At 45.7% G+C, this 15,428-nt stretch overlaps 1 protein-coding gene across 1 annotated transcript in view; it reads right to left on the bottom strand.

Moving 5' to 3' along the window:
• Nucleotides 1–15,428, bottom strand: part of PAPPA (pappalysin 1) — a 184,496-nt gene that overhangs the window by 34,297 nt on the left and 134,771 nt on the right. The window contains 7 exon segments of the mRNA XM_055720189.1: nucleotides 793–964; nucleotides 1,558–1,585; nucleotides 1,588–1,740; nucleotides 1,743–1,766; nucleotides 4,414–4,587; nucleotides 9,566–9,575; nucleotides 11,375–11,543. Of these exon segments, the coding sequence (XP_055576164.1) occupies nucleotides 793–964; nucleotides 1,558–1,585; nucleotides 1,588–1,740; nucleotides 1,743–1,766; nucleotides 4,414–4,587; nucleotides 9,566–9,575; nucleotides 11,375–11,543 (730 nt within the window).

Raw genomic sequence — 15,428 nt, 5'->3', positions numbered from 1 at the left:
ATTAAGTTAAAGGCCTTTGACATGGCACTCCCTGCTCTCTGCAGTGCGTGTGGTAGCAGCAGCTTCTACAACTCCCACTTTCTCTTCCCAAGTGTACTAAGCAGCAGCAGCACTTCTGGGAGAAGTCACTGATCTCACAAACTATAATTACCTCTGGCGAGGAACACTAAGCATTTCAAACGTGATATTAAAGGCCAGACCTTCTCGTGTCAGTGAACAAAGCTCCTAGGAAGTCAAAGGCAACATGCTGATTTATGCCAGATGAGGATCTGACCCCTGATGCCAAATGACAACTTCACTGCCAGAGAAACATGACAGTTTAGAGACAGTTCACCTGAATAGTGGCAATCCCTATAAAGTTCAATTATCATATGGCACACATAGACATAATGATAATGAGAAAAAGAATTGGAGAGGAAAGCAAGGTAAACCAGAATGAACAACCAGGGTGAGGGTAACTCATATCCTATTTACTTTCATTCATTACTTGGTATTTTCTAGGTACATCATAGAGCCAATGAGGCAATTTTTTCAGCCACTTACTGTCCAGAAACAGTAAGTCAGTCACGGCCACAGGTAATAGTTAACAGCATTACTACTATCATAAAAATAATATTTCCAGGCTCTTTGCAGCACTCCCCCTCTAATTATGTATTTCCCGTCTCCATTTCTGTGCCTCTGGTCTCAGAAGAGCTCAAAGGTACTTGGCCCCTCTAAAATCAGGGTCCTTAGGGAACATATGCTAAACGCATGATTGTGTGGGCTGAGATAATTTAGATAAGAGAGACTCACCGACTGATTGTCATCATCTTCACACTTGATCCGGCACTCACTGTTGAACTGGAAGCCGTTTGAGCACTGGTAGAGCCCGTGAAACTTGGAAGGCGGAGGGTCGCAGGTAACAGGCACGCAAGCGCCTGGCAGCCACGTGCCGTCTTGCGTGCACTGGATCTTAAAGGCTCGCCTTTTTGTGCAGAAAAAAAAAAGACCATTTATTGAGTGGCTGAGTCAGCTAAGAGCCTTTAAAGCCTCTGAGCTCTGCTAGCAGGTTGAAGGGGATGGGTGTGCTTGAGCTTTTAGCAGTTAGGGATCAAGTTGTGAATCTGCGTCATGAAGTCTCTGAGCAAAAATAATGATTATTTGCAAAGCCAACATTGAGTTGCCCAGCCTAAACTCCTCTTTTGGCCTTGGACACATCTCTCAAAAACTCTGCTTCCCAGATTTTTGCGCTGTGGGTTGGTCTGAAGTGGTTTGTGCAGAGTCAGGAGTATATGATAGCACTAACCCTTTCCCACAGAGTTTCAAAGGGGACTCCCCAGGCTGCATATCAAAGGGGTATTTCTAAGGTAAGGTCTGTTTTCTGAGCACTGGTTAGGATTTGCAAAGAAGCGTAAGTGAACTAGGTGCCTAAATCCCCTTGAAACTGCACAACTATCTGTGTGAAGAAATTGTTCAGTGATATTCCTGATATTCTAAACAGCCCATCCCTCTCCCAGAATCATTTAACTCGTGGCTCTCTGAATCATGCTGACTACATGGCTTTACTCTTTCACGTACTTTCTTGCTTTTCTGGAGGATCCAGGACATGGTAACCTGGTTTGCACTTGTACTTGCAAAACGAGCCCACTTTGTGCTTATCTTCTCGGCAACGAGTAGTCTGGAGATCTGCATTAGGGACGATGGAGGGTGCTCGACACATCAGCTCACACAGGGCCTCCGGAAAGGACCACAGCCCATCTCCATGCAGGTCAAGTTGCTGTTGTTTCCTGAGAAGAACAGTGAGCAAAGTCCAACAACATTCAGCAGCACTATTTTTTATTTTTTTTTTTCAAAATATAGTTACACGCATAATATATCAAAAGCCCACCTCGGTTGGTTTGACAAATTCAGCTGTGTGTGTCCTATGCATTTTTCTCTTTCTAGATGATGCCATTAAATCATTAAGAACTCTGTTTTCAGGTGACAGGCAGACAGTGCTTATTTCAGGAAATGCTGTAGCATAGGGGAAACCACACTGGCTTTGCAATCTTTTGTATTTCTCTTCCTTATTTTGTTCTTCTCTGAAAGGAAGCTTGCTTCATACATCACCCTCTCCTCTCCAAAGTCATGGCATTAACAGAGGGTTTGTTGCCATTACATTCTTCATTCTGCTTCTGTGTTATATCTCTTCCCTGAATTTGTCCTTTTTATTTCAATTTTGAGCCTTTCGGAGCAGCATCTGTTAGTTTTAGACTCACTACTCCAACACAATGAGGAGCCATTCTCAGCTGGGGACTCTCAGTCCTTGGGGACTACTGTGATAAATACGATTCATAACACTCATTAGAGACTCATTTTCCTTAGGAAGCTTTCTTGGCCAGCACCTCAAAGGTAAAAGGTACAATAGATCTATTTGCCTCTGCTATGACCTACTTGACTTCAGAAGGTTAAGCTAAAAGTAGCCTAGTCTCAGTGTATTTTACATTCTTTGTTATTTTATACTGTATGTTGAAAAGGCATAAGCTTTTCCTAAGAAACAAAGCACAGCTATGAGCCACTAACCCTTCAAAAATCCCTAATACTCGATTGAAATCCCCGAGCATTGCTGCAGGAACTCTTCTCAACCCACAAGGCATATTTTCAACGCTAAGCCAACTTCGGCGTTATCCGAAATAATACTGACAAACTCCTAACCCCAAAGCAATGGCATCTCTCTGAGGGGGAAGGAGAGAGAGCTGGGACATGAGGCTGGAATTCAAAGAAGAAGAAAACAAAAGGCTCTGGAGGGCTCAGGAAGGTATGTGGAAAAGCCCTCCTGCCCTACCCGCACAGATAAGAGAAGCTGCAGTAAATCAGCCCCGGCTTTCGGCTTTCTCTCCCCTCGCCGGCTGCAGATGGTTGCAAGAGGGATTGCAGTGGGATTGCAGTGGGATTGCAGTGGAGGGGAGCTCTGCTCCAGTGCCCCAGCCTGTTCCTCTGCTCTGACTCACCCACAGCCCTGCACACCAGCCGCGGTGATATCATACTTGCCACTGCAAAGTGATAAGCTGTGACATGACCAACAGTGGCTGTCATGACGTCAGTGATTGAATTAGGCATGAGTCATTCGAACGCTGCTCTCCAGAAGCTTAGTGGCAACATCTATTAGTCATCACCAGTGGCTGTACACCAAATGGTGCCTTTACCTCACAGCTCACAGAGTTTCTGGGCAAAAGTGAAGTGATACTGCACCACAGCTGCCCCCCCCGCCGCGGGGGATGGTTATCATCCCTCCAGCTGCCCCTGCCGGAGTCATCAGCTGAAGCTCTTGTTGGTCCTAATAATGAGCACCGCTATTTTCATCGCCCCCCTCAAAAAAATTCCAGGCACTTTCAATGAAAAAAACATCTCGTGTTGAAGATGACCCTCTGAGTATATGAAGAAAAATAGGGAGTTCTTGATAAAACCTTCCTTTTGAGTCTTAACTTAAAGTCTTAACTTCCACTGTGTGTTTGCTGCTTGCAGTTATCCTCCTAAATTGGAGTTATAAATTTGGTTATAAAAGAAATCAACATATCCTTTCACTAAAATGAAGAATACTTCCCAAGCCTTTTCTGGGGTCTGCACTGAATCCTAGCAGAAAAGGTGATACCGTGTGTACAGAAAAAGCTTATACCAGCATTTGTACTTGAGTTGACAACAGCAGTTGTCCACTTGCAAGATGACAAGTTAATTTGGCTCTAATGTTCCTTCAAATTAGCAATGATATCTTTTTTTGTTTCCTGAGGACCAGATCAAAAAGGGTAATATGCCAGCAAGCAGAGGAGTTGATGGTGCTAAAATGATGGGGATACTAGCAGAAAAGCAGCAGGGAAGAACATGGGGGAGAAAAGGAAAAAAGGCAGCAGAATGTGTTATTTTTAAGAAAAAAAAAAAAAAAAAGTAGAGTGTCCCAAACAAGAAGAGGAGAGAAAGGTCAGAGATTAGAGCAAGACGAGTGTGGAAAAGGGGAGAGGTTATGGGTGGATTAGGAAAAAACAGTGATGGGGGACTGTGCCACTGTGCCACGGGACATTTCCATCTTCTGCCTTTCCAAGTACAGGGAGAAGGCATAGAAGGGAGACACAGAAAACAGAAAAGGCATGGGAAAGAAGATGAGAGAGTTCAATTTGATTTATCCCCATGACTTTTCCATGTTTTGTTTGCATGGAAGCAATATTCCACTGTCATTACTGCCTGGTTGGCCGATGATCAAGGAAAGGTCAAAGGAAGGTAATAGACAGATGCAAAGGAACTTAACTTCTAATATAAATAAACTTTCCCATAGAGTCTCTAATTCTTCATACTTAAAATATCATGAATAATTCTAAAAACCAGCGCCAGTAACATATATTCCTAGGAGCAGTCTGTGTTAGCCATGCAGCTATCCCCAGGTCACTGCACACCCTCTGATACCTTTCAGAAGAGCGGGCGGGCGGCACGTGAAGGAGCATTTCTTGCCAAAGGTGGTCCCCTCACTGCAGTTGAAGGTGGCAGGGTAGACATGGTACTGGTCTGGGATGCCACAGTCCACGGGCTCGCAGGTCACCTGCTTGTTCCACTTCCCATCCATGCAAGGTCATGGTGATGCTGGCCTCCATCTGGAAAAAGATACATGCCTACAGTCACCACAGCCGGCAAGGGAGAGATCAACATCATTTCAAGCCCAACAACAGCCCTTATTTTGGCTCACAAGTTAAGCAAAACTGGGCCTGACCACTACCATCATCATTTGGACAGCAGCTCCTAAAGCCACCAAGGCCCCACAAGAAACAGTGTCAGAGAACCAGCGTCTATTTCTGTCACCTCTGGGGTGAGACACCAAAGTGCTTCAATGTGAAGAGTGGAGCACTACCAACAACCTGACTCCTGCCTGCATCGCCCTGAGCCCACCGGGAAGCCCACTGCCCTGCCCTGCCATCAGAAAGGAGCCTGCAATCTGAGCTGTGGGAGCTGCCAGCTGTCCCCCCATCCTGCCACCTTTCTGTGACACAGCCACTCCAAGGGGACGCCCATGCACTGCTGAGCAGTGGGACTCACCCTTGGGTCTGAAAGAAAAGCCAGCCTGACCTGAACCCATCTGGGACTCCCACCCGAGGCTCTCCCAAGGTGTCAGTCCCCGTAGGGCTGGGGGTACCACGGGAGGTAGCCCGGGCCATGTCAGCATTGTCTTCAGACACGGAAAGCTGCTGTAATGGCTTTACCATCACAGTGCCCCAAGGTTACAAATGAAATCAGGGCCCCACTGTCCCGGTGCTGGGGACATGCACGCCTGAGGACAGACTTTTTGCTGGAGGAGTCTGCAATGGACAGAGCCAAGCATGTCCCCCCTGTACGTTCACCTGGCACTTGAGAGGTCAAATACAGTCTGACTTCCCTAAAGTCACTCTACCATCATAGCCACACAGAAGCTACACTTCCATGGGTTTGAGGAACAGTCCAAGCAATGGAGCAGATTCAAGTCCTGAAGTGCCAGGGAAAGGGGAAAAAAAAAAATAAGGGGGGGGGGGGGGGGTAGGTAATGGAGCCGCCCATCCATAGCTAAGGTGAAGAATTCACTGGGTGACTGAAGGACAAACAGATGTTGGCAAAAAAGAACAGAATAAACAACATGTCCACTTTCTAATGAAAAAGGGAAAAATATTACAAACTGGAAGTGAAGAATCTGAAAGTAGGAGTCTTCCCTCCATACCAGAATAAAGAATAAAGAGAGGGACAGAAGAAAAAGAAATGTGAGAAACCCAAACACGAGAAGGGGAAGATAGCGGCGAGGAATCTGACCAAGCCATACAGCAGCACTCCTCTGCCTCCAGGGAATATTTTATTCAGGGCTGGTACGCTCACAGGAGATTTGCACTGCTGACCATTGATCTGGGTTTATAAAGGGAAGGGGAATTTTTCTAGCACACATCAAAGGGACCTGGATTCCCTTTTTGCAAAAACACCCTAATGGTTTCAACAGAAGTTCAGACCTGTCTCCCTTTGATATATGGTTGCGTTCAGAATGGTAAAAGCAGTCCCAGAGCTGAGAAACTGGACACTTCCCAAGTGGGCACAAAACCCCTTTTCTAGACCATGGAGTTTGTTTAAACAGGGAGCACTGCTGATGGAAAAAAAAAAAAAAGTCTTTTCTACAAATTCAGAGTAGCACATTCTGGGATTCTTGGAGCTCTCAGGTGAAGTGACACTCTGTTCTCATTCTCAATCATTTTGCTCCCCAGTGGCCATTTATTCTGCCTTTGTGGCTTAACAGAATATCTGCACCATTAAAAGGTATATCTATACTGTAGACAGTTGATGACTTGAAGATGCATGTGCTTCCAGGAAGTTACAGTGTGATGGCCACAGGAGAAGGGATGATACGGCATATTTCCATGTCTTTATAACACATACATACAGCAGCATCACCACCACATTTGCACTCTGGGACTGGGCTGCTCCAGCATTCAGCAAAGCCTCCATTTCCCTTAACTGATGCTATCATCAAATAACACTCCTAGCACCATGGCTGCTGGGCACCTCGAACAGCAGGAGCTTAAAACATAAAACCAAGCTATTGATGTCAGGGGCTATCCAAACGTTATGGAAAAGACATGGGTCTTGCACTGTGTCTTGTTGGATGTTGGATCCATGCTGAGCACAGGGAAAAATCTATCAGTGATAGAAGATTCACCTCCAAGAATTCAGTTGTTAATGGTGGTGTGATCTAGTTTAGGAATAAATGATTGCTCCTGCTTGCTGATAGTGACTGCTGAGACACAGCACGGTGCGCAAGGGAGTTTCTCTAATGACAGGGTTGTACATCAGATCTACCTCTGATGTACACCAAAATAAACAGTGCAAATTCAGAATCCAGAATGTAACACGCAGTTTTAAAGAGAAGCAATATCTGTGCATGACAGCACCTTACAGAAAATGGGCAAGAACGTTTTGCCCAGCCCAACACTTGTGAGAGTATTTCAGCTGCAGCCGTGGTCTTTGCTAGCAGAAAGCTGCAGGACACTACAGCCAGCTGGAAATGCAGTGTGCCTGGGGTCATCTTTCCCAGGAAGGGATCCCTCATCACAGCTCTACCTCCACTGCACTTTATTTCTGCCCCTGTTCTAGACCTTGATGGGGGGGGGGGGGGGGGAATAAAAAAAAATAAAAAAAGAAAGAGTCTCTCCATGTTTTCATCCCCTAGGGTTTTCCCCATGGTCTTTCCCAACAAAAACAGTAACCAAATCTGGAAGAGTCACCTCCTTCCAGACCCATATGGCTTTTCCTCTTCCTGGCACACTGGCAAGGCCATTCCCACCCAGAGAATCTGCACCCATGTGGGCAAGACCCTGTATTCTCAGCTTTTCCCAGTAATTTGTTCCACACTTTGTATGATGGAAGCTGAGGTTTTCAAGGTCAGACATAATAATGGCACATTTTAGAGCATGTCTATCATGTCATCACTTCAAGCAATAGGAGCACATGCGTTTCTGCAGCAGAACATAACAGAGACCGTTCCCTGCAATGGAGGCAAACAAAGACTAGTGGCTTTGACAGAAAGCACGGAGGTCAGCCCTACCACAGAAAACGATGGCAGATGGCACCCACCAGCTTTCAGCTTCTCCCTCTTGCAACATCCCACCTGAAGGTGGGATCGTTGCAGTGCCCTGGGACAGGACTCCAGCCTGCTGAGCAGGAGCCCATCTCTCCCCAGCACTGTGCTGCACCTCGGGCGTATTTCCAGTCAACAGCCTCAGCAGTGCTGCCATCAGACCTGGCACTGGATCTTAGCGGCAGCATCTGCATCTGCCTTTGCAGATCTTCCACCCGAAGCCTAAGCAGACACGTGCCTGTTTCACCTGTCTGATCTGACAAGGTCACCCAGCTCACAGCAGCCTGTACCAAGCACTTGCTTTCTCCTCTGGTTTATTAGCTGTCACTTTGGGCACTCTGTGCTGCTCTGACGGGCATCACAGCAACCGCTTCCCTTCATGTCCTGCCTTCCAAAGGAGGCTTACGCAAGGAGGGAGGGCAAGCAAGAAGGAAAAAAAAAAAAAAAAGGGAAAAAAAAGAGCCTCCAAATACAGTGTGCAGTACAGTGAAGATGATGCAAAGTTAAATATGGTGCCAGAAAGATTTGTTCCTTGGGACTTTTAACAGCCTGGGAGAATTCATGTCTCCTTCCTGCTGCCCAAGATCCCAGCCGGCTCCTTCTTCAAGCGATGCTTCAAGTGTGAAGTTTCCTCTCCTTAAAAATGAACAGCTGTGCCCTCCCCTCTAAGTATTCTTCCACTTCTGCCCACTACTGTGCCTCTAATTGAACCCACATGAGCCGCGCTTTCTTTTCCTGGCATGATTGATGACGCCTTTGCACAACATTAGGGAGCTGCTGGGTTTTAAATAACACCTCTTGACCAGAGCAGCAGTGGTGGTAGCTTCAAGGAGAGATGACAACAAGTAACTGAATGAGTGGGGCTTTCAGCAAAGGGCAAGGGGGAGGAAAACAGTGAAAGACAAAGGGAGAAAAGGGAGAGAAGAGAAGAGAAGAGAAGAGAAGAGAAGAGAAGAGAAGAGAAGAGAAGAGAAGAGAAGAGAAGAGAAGAGAAGAGAAGAGAAGAGAAGAGAAGAGAAGAGAAGAGAAGAGAAGAGAAGAGAAGAGAAGAGAAGAGAAGAGAAGAGAAGAGAAGAGAAGAGAAGAGAAGAAAGAGCGATGGAGTTGTCAGGAGGGTGGGAAGAAATAGGGGGGAAATGAAAACATCCTGAGATCTTCTTTGTGAAAAAGAGACACAAAGGGTTTTGCTCCATCACTATGTGAGCCCTTTTCTGGTTTTGTTGCTGAAGTCCCTCAGTGAGGATGAGAGAGAGCCTATGAGTCTGTAAACAGCTCAGCTTTTTTTAATTTTCAAACAGCAAACAGTTTCTATTGCACATAGTGTTGATGGTTTTTAGGGTTTGGTGATTTTATGGAGTTTTAACAGAAATTGGGAATGGGAGCTTCTCAGAGAGCAGAGATGAATGATTTTTTTGCCTTAAGACTGATTAAAATGGTGGCTTCAGAAGACACAGAGGCCAGAAAGTGCAGAAACTGTTAAGAAGATTTTCAAAGACCCCTCAGATATAAAAGATTGATTTGAAATGTGACTTGTGCCCCTACATCTCTGAGGTGCTTTTGAAAATTTCTCTTTTAATTCTCTGTTCACCCCTTTTTTTCTGTCTTTCAGTGAAATAGGGAAGACAAATATGATTCAGATGCTAAACCAGGATGGTTTCACTGGTCTGTCCATCAGCAGCAGCACACAGTGGTCATGGGCCACCAATGTTCAGTTTGCTCTTCGAGACTTTGTACCTCACCTCAGCCTCGTTCATACCTGAGAGTGTGAAACAGCATGTGCAAAGCTGCTTTCCTTCCTCCCCTTCCTCGTGTAGTCCCCCCACACTGTCAGTTAAATGAGAAAAAATAGCTCTGGGCCCTCAAATCCATCAAATAAGCTAAATATCCAATTAAATGACAGTGGTGAAACAACCAACAGCTCCGTGCAAGGTTTCTTGATCATGAAGAGAGTCTCTCTGACCGTAGATAACAAGCCACATGGCCCTATCTCATCTCCAAATACTTGTGACCTGAAGAGGGGCTGAAGCTGGGAAGCAATTGTGGAAGGAGCCAAGTGCAATTCAGTACAACACAATACGAGGAACCCAAACCATGGATTCTGGACATTCTCAGATAATCCATTTCTTACCTACACATTCCACAAGTTCTGGATTGAAGTACGTGGCACAAAGAAATAAAACAAGATGACACAGTGAAAGAAACTGCCCAATCCTTTTTAACGGATCTCCAAAACACACGAATAAACTTTTAAAGCCTGTGTTTAATGTGCTTAGCTGAACATGGATACCTTTAAGATGTTCCACTCCTTCCCTGTGAACGCACAGTGCTGAGCAAAAGCAAGCCCTGGCCTCAGGGTTTGTATCGGTGGAAAAAAGACAATGAAGTGCAATCGCAGACCAGCGCGAGTGGAAGCGTGTTGTAATAGGCAGTGAATCACGTTAGCGAGGGGTGCTAAAATCCTCCGCTCCCGTCATATGAGTCTGATCAAGGCTCTGAAACCAAACCTCTCCCAGCAAAACCATATACAGTTGGCTGAGCTTCCCCAAAAGGTACTTCTTGCGTTTAAATATCACAGTGCTGGTGAACCATGTTTAGGCTGTTTTATTTGGTTTGGGATTCTTGTGTGCTCAACGTACAGATCCCTTCCAACTATTTCCTGGTTCAGCCATTCAGGCTCATTTGAGAACTTGTTTTCTGTTCTGTAAAAATGCTCAGCTGGAGCTGGGGTTCTGGTGCTGATGCCAATTAGGATGGAAGAGGCCCAGCTCACAGGGTCCTGTATTTGTTTTGTAATTGAGTTGAAAGGGCTGACTCATTCACCTCCACTCTGTCTCCCCACTTTGCGAGCATATGAAGAGCATGGTATTTCACAAATACAGCCAGGCTGCTGCGCGTGGCTGCCTGCCCCCAGCCCTCCCCGGCCCCAGATGCGTGCGCTGCCCCAACCACACACAAGAAGGTGCCAACGGGGAAACCACCCCCACGTTGCACTCACGGGATCCGGCAGCATTAGAGAGAAGAGCACAAACTGGGGTGTCTGCCCTGCACCCACATATCCCATGCACCCTGCTCCTAGAGGCATGCCAAGGCTGGATGCTGCACATCCACCTCCCCCACCACAAAGGACCTGCATTTTTTTAATGTTTAAAGAAATTGATAGTTTCCCTCAATACCCCAATCACTGCATCAAGACGTGTTGCTGTTGTGGAACGGGATTATTAATGCATGGCTTAGAGAAGATGGGGAGCACTCCCTGGTGCATGGGGGAAGGTTTTTGGTGATTTGTGTGGAAGCAAAAAGGTTTAGGTGCTTTTTCCACACCTGTGATCCCATGCACTTCTGCAGTGTCAGGGTGTGGAGGAGATGGACTGAAACACTACAAAGGAGTTAAGACATCATTAGCCTCAACCCAAGGAATAAAAATGAGATATTTTGCCCAGAAACAAGTTGTGCAAAAAACCCCAACCACCACACCTCCAAAAACCAGCCTAAGAAACACTGTTTGGGTGAGTAGAGCCAAACAGTGAGGACAAAGAAGGGCTGAACACATATTTAAACCTTTTGGGTTGAAAACTCCTGAATTTGGGGAACATCTGAGCTTTGCTCACTGTCAGTGCCTCTTCCTACAGAGTCAGATGGCTCCTATTCTGATCAGAAGTATTTGAATAAAGCCTTGTTCCAAGGCTGAGCTGAGATTTTGGGGGTTAGACTGGGTTATTTCTCAATTTCACCTCATCTGTTTGCTCATCTCTGTCTTGCAGGTCATACAAAACCAGCAGAACAAACCTGGCTTTTGCTGAGATCATCATCTCGCTGGACTTGCAAAATGTAGCCTGTCCTGCAGCTCACGTTGCACTGGTCACCGTTGTACCACCCGCCACCGGTGCAGTTCAGCAGTGCATTCTCGATCTCCAGCTTCTGGCAGTCGGTGGCTTCGCAGGAGTAGTGGACACAGCTAGGTGGGAGACAAGAAGCGATGCTTTCATTATTTAATCATTCATTCCACAAAAGCAAGCGCGTCTGACTGGCAAACTCGTCACTTGTCAGGCAGCCGGTACACAGACCACAGAGTGAACCCAGTGTGGCAAAGGGCTCCTCACCAATGAGCACGCTGTCTAATTATGTCTTTCAAAGGACAGGGACAGTGGTAATGGCAATGACATTGAAAGCGAAGTACAGGTCTTGTGGCAAAAGGGAAGAGCCTGCCAATTCTGCAGAATTACTTTCCGTTCTGCAACATTCACCTGCGCTGTAGCTTTTCTACTCCTGTACCAATGTGCATCCATCCATTCATCCCACAAAAGCACTCTCCCTCCAAGAGCAGTCCTTACATCCCATCCAATTTAAAATCTCTGCTGAATTCAGGAGTGTCCGATATTGCTAGTGATAAGCGTGCATGTGTGTACGTGTGAGGAGGGGTTTTTGTGATAGACATTCTTATCTTTGAGAAACTCGAGTGAATAATGTGATTGAAATCAACACATTCATTTTATTCCACTTCACAAGGAACACCAAACATCAGCTGTGTAGCTGTGTTGATAAGCTCTTATCAAGCTCAGCAGCATGCTGTCATTTCAGATCTCTCCAGTTGCTGTCCTGCCATCCATAAAATGTTTCCCTGGACAGAAACTGTCTGCTCTCCCTACAGTAAATTATTGTAACATTTAGCACAACTTGTAAAAAGAGGGGTTTGTTTTATTTTTGTATACACAGAGATGTCTGGTTGACACAAAATCTTTCACCATCTCTGATGACCTCAGTCAAACTTTATAGCAAACGTTCGAATGTGAGTATGGGGCAGTCCCTCAGCTAAAGGGCAATGAAAATGCTGAGAGTCTTGAAGCAGGAGGGTAGATTTAGACTAGATATAAGGAAGAAATTTTTTACAATGCGGGCAGTGAAACACAGAACAGGTTGCCCAGAGAGGTGGTAGATGCCCCACCCCTGAAACATTCAAGGTCAGGTTGGACAGGGCTCTGAGCAACCTGATCTAATGGAAGGTGCCCCTGCTTATTGCAGGGGGCGGGGGCTGGACCAGATGACCTTTAAAGGTTGCTTTCAACCCAAATTGTACTATGATTCTACATGCAAATATTTTTTGCTGGATTAGAGACAAAATTTCTGAGGTTAAGGATTCCTACAAGATAATATGCCTCTGCTGAAAATTAAAATGAATTTAAATTAAATACAGTGTAATTAATTCTGAGGAGGGAAAACCTTGACTTATTTCACCATCTATGTGGGTAGGGAAGAACCTAAAACAGACAGTTACATAAAAAGGGGAAAGCAATGCACCAATACACATATTTTGAAATGGATTACATGCAAGTTATTCCCCTCTCCCAGAGAAAGGGTTAACAGCCACAAAAATCGCATCCACCTTAGTAAGCACAGGACTTAGCATGTACATGGTATTTTGCTGTGTTCAAGGCATTGAGCAGACATTATCTAATTAATTTTCGTGACACCCCTGTGAGATACTTGTGCTGGTATTGTTATCCCCATGTTACTGATAGAGAAGCACATCTGTACATGTCTCTACTGAGCTCTAGATCAGATCAGACGACAAAATGATTCTATGATTCTATGATCCTATTATGTACCTCCACAACTCATTTCTCTGCCCTCGACTAGTGCTATAGGGGAAGCGCCCGCTGCTTGTAATTTAAGGTTGCGTGTTCAGTGGCAGCCCTTCCCTGGAGTGCGATGAGCCATAAACAATTTCTACATGCAGAAAGATCTTATTTCCTCATTCTGCACAAAGTATCGCCGCTGATAGGACTGAGGAAGGAGAGTTCCACTTCTGTCTTGGCCAACCCGATCCCCTTCTATGCAACAAACAGCGCCCTGTCTATCAGCACTACAACAGTGACACTCACTGCTTCTGCAGAACGGGTGATCCTTTGCCAGAGCTGACCTACGTGGAGTGATTCTGCTTTCAGCAGGATCCCACCCCGCATACCAAGGGTTTCACATATGTTTTCCAGTCACTGCAACTCACAGCCTGACATACAAATTTGAACTGCCATCAATTTCACTTTCCACCAGTCAACAAGGCTGTGGATGCGATGGTGGAAGAGCAAGTGGACAGCATATCCTCGTGCCCAGGTGGTCTTCTCTTCCAGAGAAATGAGGTGAGGAGAACAGCCACATGCAACGTCGTGTCAATGCCCAACATGAATCACCCAGGGCAGCAGAGCCCCGGCAGCCTCACGTGCTGTGGCTTCTCAAGAAGAGCGGTACCTTACTGTTAACCCGCAGCACTGCTAGCTAAGTCACCCAGTGGCGTTAGCAAGAACATCTGAACATGGATGTTGAGTGAGAGCATAAATGATGGATGACATCTTGTTGAACCCTCCCTACATGTCCCAGCTACATCTACCCATGATAGCTAACTGTCACTTTGCTCCCCTCCGTTTCTCAGGCGGTGAGACTGCAAAACGAGTTGCTCCCGTGCCAGGGCTTCGGAAATGAGGAAGTTGACTCATTGAGGAAAAAAGCAAGCACTACTGCCAAGCCATTCTCAGAAGTGCGTATTGCGAACCTTGACTGCCCATTGCAAAACTCCCGCAAAATCTGAAAACCTTTGTGCGCTAAAGTTGGAAAAACAAAATAATAGCAGACCTATTTAATTTAATACTTATGTGAACCAATGTGCAACACATCTATGTAGCACTGAGTTCAGCCTTGAGCAGCTTCAGAGGGAAGGATGAGCCTAAGAAAACCTTTGCAATTTGCACAAAGGGAAATCTGGAGCAACGTCACCGCAATCAGTGGCATTGCTTTTCATTTCCATCAATGTAAAGGGGAAAAAGAATTTGGTTTCTTGAGTTCATATCAGGGCACCAGATGAGCAAGCCTGGGCTTAAAAGTCCTACAGAACTGAAATGCCACAGACAAAGGCATTAAGAAACACTTATTGTGATGTTCTTCTTTCTGTTTACAAGTCCCCTTGTGGTCTTCTTAAATGGCCAGGGAACATTTTTAGCCCCCCCCTCCAGGCTCCAGATTATGCCTCAGTTAGCAGATCATCTGGGCAGCTTGCTCTGTCTGTAACTCTATATGAATGACTTCAGTGACAAACAATACAGCCATTCACTTTTTGTAAAAAACCAACCACTGCCACCAAATGTTTCCAATTTAAATATTTCTGGTTCTCTAGCTACTGGTTCCAATTTGGTATCAGCTACTGTCAGCCGTAAATCCCAATGAATTTTGAAGTCACAATCCTGAATTGAGTTCTGCAAAGGCAGAATTAAGAAGGAGAAATGAATATCTCCAAGTAGGAAGTTGAGACAAAGGACCCATCACATCCATATTGCAGAACTGTGGGTCCTGCCATTTAACAGTGGTTAATCATCACAGGCTCCAGAAACTATGCATTCCTCAGGAAAGAAACAATATAGAGGATCTGAGACTGAAATCACTTGTACTTTAACTCGTGTTGATTCCTGTCATAGGGCAGTTTATCCCGTTGTCCTGCAATCCAAATTGGGTGACTTCATCCAAAACTACCTATTGCAAATCATCCCTGGTCTATCCTAACTCTCTGAATGCACCTGGGAATGTGAGTTGGTCTGGACCAAAGCTTTGCAAGGCACCCACAGACCACTCTAATGATTTTCTGACGTACATGTAACGAACAAGTGTCAGTGCCTCAGATATTTCCTGACAGTGTTTATTTTACTGGGTCTACTTCAGGATTCACCTGTTCCTGTTCTTGCCCTGGTGGTGTGTGATTTCCCAAAGCAACACTCAAGCTCCAAGGTGAGTGCAAGGATCTGTGGGTTTCTTGCACACATTCCTCTGCCTGCGGCATGTTAAAAACACCCATCAAGGC

The sequence above is a fragment of the Falco cherrug genome, chromosome 9, assembly GCF_023634085.1.
Source record: "Falco cherrug isolate bFalChe1 chromosome 9, bFalChe1.pri, whole genome shotgun sequence".
NCBI lineage: Eukaryota > Metazoa > Chordata > Aves > Falconiformes > Falconidae > Falco > Falco cherrug.
This window is presented reverse-complemented; position numbering and strand designations above follow the sequence as displayed.